This window comes from Metopolophium dirhodum, chromosome 1 (genome assembly GCF_019925205.1).
Source record: "Metopolophium dirhodum isolate CAU chromosome 1, ASM1992520v1, whole genome shotgun sequence".
In the NCBI taxonomy this organism is placed as follows: Eukaryota; Metazoa; Arthropoda; class Insecta; order Hemiptera; family Aphididae; genus Metopolophium; species Metopolophium dirhodum.
This window is the reverse complement of record NC_083560.1, coordinates 120,414,343-120,418,506: the sequence shown is the minus strand read 5'-3', so window position 1 is coordinate 120,418,506 and position 4,164 is coordinate 120,414,343. Positions and strand designations below refer to the sequence as shown.

Sequence of the window (4,164 nt, the reverse complement as noted above, 5' to 3'; positions counted from 1 at the left end):
TATATTTTATAATGAATATAATAAGAGTGGGTACCTACTATTTAGCTTTTGTATAACATTTATATAAGAAGATGTATTGTTTAATTTATATAAGGAATAATATTAAAAATACCCAATTTATTTATAATAATCTGATATTTGTAAAATAAATTTCAAGAATAATAAATTTCTTGTTCGTCGCTTTGATAATAATCTTTGTTTGGAACGATCAAAAGGTACGGCGAAGTAAGATACATCAATAACATAATAAGAAGACGTTGATTATTGGACAACTTTGGTGGTCCATCACTGACAAGCGCCGGATATACCTCCACTGTAGTGTTTTTATTGGAAGATGTCCCTGGTATTGAGGCCGATCGACGACTTCTGTTTCTTATCATGGATCTTAACGGAGAACTGGATCCGGTGAAGAGTGACATGACCGAATCAGGTTCATCATCTGAACCTTTGGACTTAACTACAGCTTGTTGTCGTTCCCTTTTCATATAAAAAAAAATTATCTTTATTAATAGAAACAAAAAAGCAACCAATGTTTTTTTCATTGGTCACCGCTTTAAAATGGTTTTAGGTCACTTTGTACGGTTGAACATTGAATGTGGGAAACGCGAACACTTTGTACTGTCAGGTAAAAATGTTCATTTCAGAACACGGACACTTTGTACTATTATATACATAAAGCATATATTGTAAATATAAGTTATATACCTAAGTAGTAAGTATATTAGTATATATAATTAAGAAATAGTTATACTTAGTAAAGTAAATTAAAAATATTTTAAAATATATAGTATAATATAAACAAATTTAGTCGAAATAATCAAAGTTTTTAATTAATTGGTTAGATAACAGCCAAGTATCACTTGGTGCTATAATATAATATTTATAAACTAATTTATGAACTTGATGACTTAAAAATCTTGAAATTATCAAAATAATCAAATATGATTACCTATAAATTATAGTTGTATTATATTATTATTAAAAATTATGTTAAAAAGTAAATTAAAAATGTGTACAATATAAATACCTATGTCAAAATGACAAATAAAATTATTTTTGATAGGTAATAACCCACACATTATAGAACACTGATATTATTTCTATAATCATTTTGGAATTGTATCTTGATTATCTTATATTTTCCCCCAATGCAAAATGTTTAAAACGTTGTAGTATATTAAGGATAAAACTAATATTTATTGCTTCGGATCTAATTTATTAATCGATAATGAAAATCGATAAAACTGGGTTCAACTCAACGCTCGCGACTCGTTTAAGTTTGGTATCATAATTATTGGTGTAAAATAATTACAAAAATTTCGGCCACGTGAATGTGGCAATTTCGCATAAAATATTTTATGCTCAACAGTGGCAAAACTAGGCCTAAAATGTTGTGGGAGGGGGGCTATAGCCACACTTGATATTACACGGAAAGTAACCCTTAGGGGGGGGGGGGCGATACATTTATTCACTTAAAAATGTAAAAGAATCATACAAAATAACCAAATATTTATTTACTCAAGTTTAACTTTTCACAATAATAATATACTGTCTGCGGTAATCAGAATAAAAATCCCCAGACTACAATATTAGTTTATATTACTCACAACCACATGAACATTATTAAGTAGAGTAAATATTTTTGAAAAGCTAATTAGTTTAATTATCATATTATTAGGTTAGGTTAGGTTTAATTTTAAATATACACTTATAGCATAGGTAATAGGTATACATATCTATGATATATCGTTAGAAAAATTAAGAATTAAGTTGGGAGGTATTAAAGAAACATTAAATTAAAAAAAACAATCTATGTTCAAAGTTTAAAATATATAATTAGGTACCTACCATATATATACAGTTTAACTTATTTTTTAATATTTATACTTTAATTTTCAAACAATAACAATAATATTCTGTTTTTTATTATATACTATATATCCATGAAGTAAAATATTACGTTTCCTAATAATATTTTCACGATAATGTAAATAATAATAATAATTATTATCATTATTAAGAGTAGTTTTTAGAAGTTTTACTTATAGATACAGTGTTTTAAAGATTATAAAATAAAACATAAAACTATTTCGAATGATCGATACTTGGGTCAAATAATACAAATAATTATCAAACAAATAGTTAATGAATGTAGGTGCCTAATACATTAAAAGAATCATTAAAATATGTCGTTTCAAATCGTGATTTAAAACAAAATAATATTATTGTTAACATTTTGAATACTATTCATTATATAGGTATTCATTTTTTTAATGAAAAGTATACCTATATTATATAAGTATATATTTGTAATTAAATATTAATAATGTGATAATTATCCTAATTAGCTTTTAAAAAATATTTTATCAATCAATTTCATCTGGTTATCAGTAATATTGTAGTCTGGGCGTTATTTTTTCTAGAGTCAGGAATTTTTTTCGGGTATTGTTCTTTTATAATATAATTTTATTCCACAATTCACAGTATCTATATTCAGTGCATATATATTATATACTGTACAATTATGTAGAGTTATCTTACCAATATACCGACATAAATAGTTTCCTTAAAATAAATACAAGCGTAACGCTAATGATGTTTACCATATTTATCATAGGCAATATAAAATAATTATAAAGTTTAAAGAAAAATTAAATAATTAAATTTTTTCCAAATAAAAACAATATTAAATACAGTCGAATTTTTAAGGGTTTATTAATATTTTAGGAAAATATTGAATAATTTATATTTTGGGGGGCTAAGCTCCCTTAGCCCCCTCCTAGTTTCACTTATGAGTGATGATGCTCAATTGTGTTGCTAAAAATGTATATGTTATCGTATTATGCACAATCGTGCTTTACCGCTTGCGATAACGTAAATCTCCCTGTAGTTAGTTAAATTTGTTGTTATTATGTATTTGTTTTTAATAATTGATAATATTATGTAGTAGTGACTAGTAGGATAAATGGCTATCGTCGGTTGCATAACAAAAACATGTAAAAAATAGGATGCATTACCTCCGGATTCCATGCTTGCTGTCGATGGTCATGATGTCAATAGACTCGCGCTTTGGTCGTATGCCACTGCCTAACGGATTAATAATACTTCTATCGGTAGTAATGCAGCCAAGAAAGCCAATAATTCCATTACATTTTCTCTCCAATCTCTCGAAAGAGGGAACCAGGTTCGTGGACTCCAGTGTATCTAACAATTCACGATTGGAAACCCGAGCTGAAATTATGATGGTATGAATTATTAATAAATAACAAAAACAAATTAGACATTAATAAATAAACACATGAAACTACAAACATGAAATGTAAAGCAAATAAACAAAAATATCAAATGAGCAAAAGTCCTAATTCCAAAAAAAATTTTTCAGCTGCAAAAATGTGTTTTATTAATAAGAAAATAAAATACCAATGATAGTATTAATTATTACCAATGAAGTTCCTACTAATAACGAAAATAAAAAAATAATAATTAAGGTAGGTACTCACAGCTGGAAAGATCCGTATCGTTACTCGAGTTGAGTGCCTCCCCGCTGATGGCAATGATTCCGATGATCAAAATGAAGATTTCGGTAATAGACGTCATGATGTTGTAGGCAATCTGAACTACTGAATGCTAATGGTCAGAAGCCCTCTGCGTGCTATTTTATAAGCAACCTCGGCGGCGGCGGTAATGAATGGTTTTTTTCATAGCTAAGAAGGGGTCTCTAGGTGCGCACCTACCGGACAACTAATAAACCGGATACGGGCATAGGTATTATATGATATATTATTATATTTTAATACTATATAATATTCATGACTTATGGCATTTGATTACCCGGCAAAACCCTACTCGTCGGTGGTCCATTACTCTTTAGTATTCACATACATACTTCCCATGACTTTTTTTTTTTTAAATACCTACCTATTATTCAATATTGTGACAAGAACAATGGTATTTCACATTTTTAAATGTGAAACTGTAATCTATAAAATACATACAATTGTATTGGAAATTGGCTACAGTTTTAATAGGTAGATAGGTAAGTATATTGCATGCATGTTTTAAAATATTTGTCATAACAATTTTTCCAACACCAAAACTACAATCCACCTGGCAACTTGTATAATATAACCTATATATTTGTAATTAAATATTATTATGTAGTAA

At 27.7% G+C, this 4,164-nt stretch overlaps 1 protein-coding gene across 1 annotated transcript; it reads right to left on the bottom strand.

Moving 5' to 3' along the window:
• Positions 1-3,612, bottom strand: LOC132937013 (uncharacterized). The gene is made up of 3 exons (XM_061003838.1): positions 3,501-3,612; positions 3,018-3,231; positions 1-477 (listed from the first exon to the last, which is right to left on the bottom strand). Exons 1-3 carry the CDS (start codon positions 3,595-3,597, stop codon positions 153-155), a joined length of 636 nt encoding a protein of 211 aa, XP_060859821.1. The 5' UTR covers positions 3,598-3,612; the 3' UTR covers positions 1-152.
• Positions 3,613-4,164: the final 552 nt, after the last annotated feature.

Excerpts from the sequence above, each read along its gene's own strand:
- LOC132937013 (XM_061003838.1), bottom strand. The coding sequence starts at position 3,597 with ATGACGTCTATTACCGAAATCTTCATTTTGATCATCGGAATCATTGCC. Across the intron at positions 3,232-3,500 it reads CGATACGGATCTTTCCAGCT|CTCGGGTTTCCAATCGTGAA; the intron begins GTGAGTACCTAC and ends TCATAATTTCAG. Across the intron at positions 478-3,017 it reads AGCAAGCATGGAATCCGGAG|GGAACGACAACAAGCTGTAG; the intron begins GTAATGCATCCT and ends TTATATGAAAAG.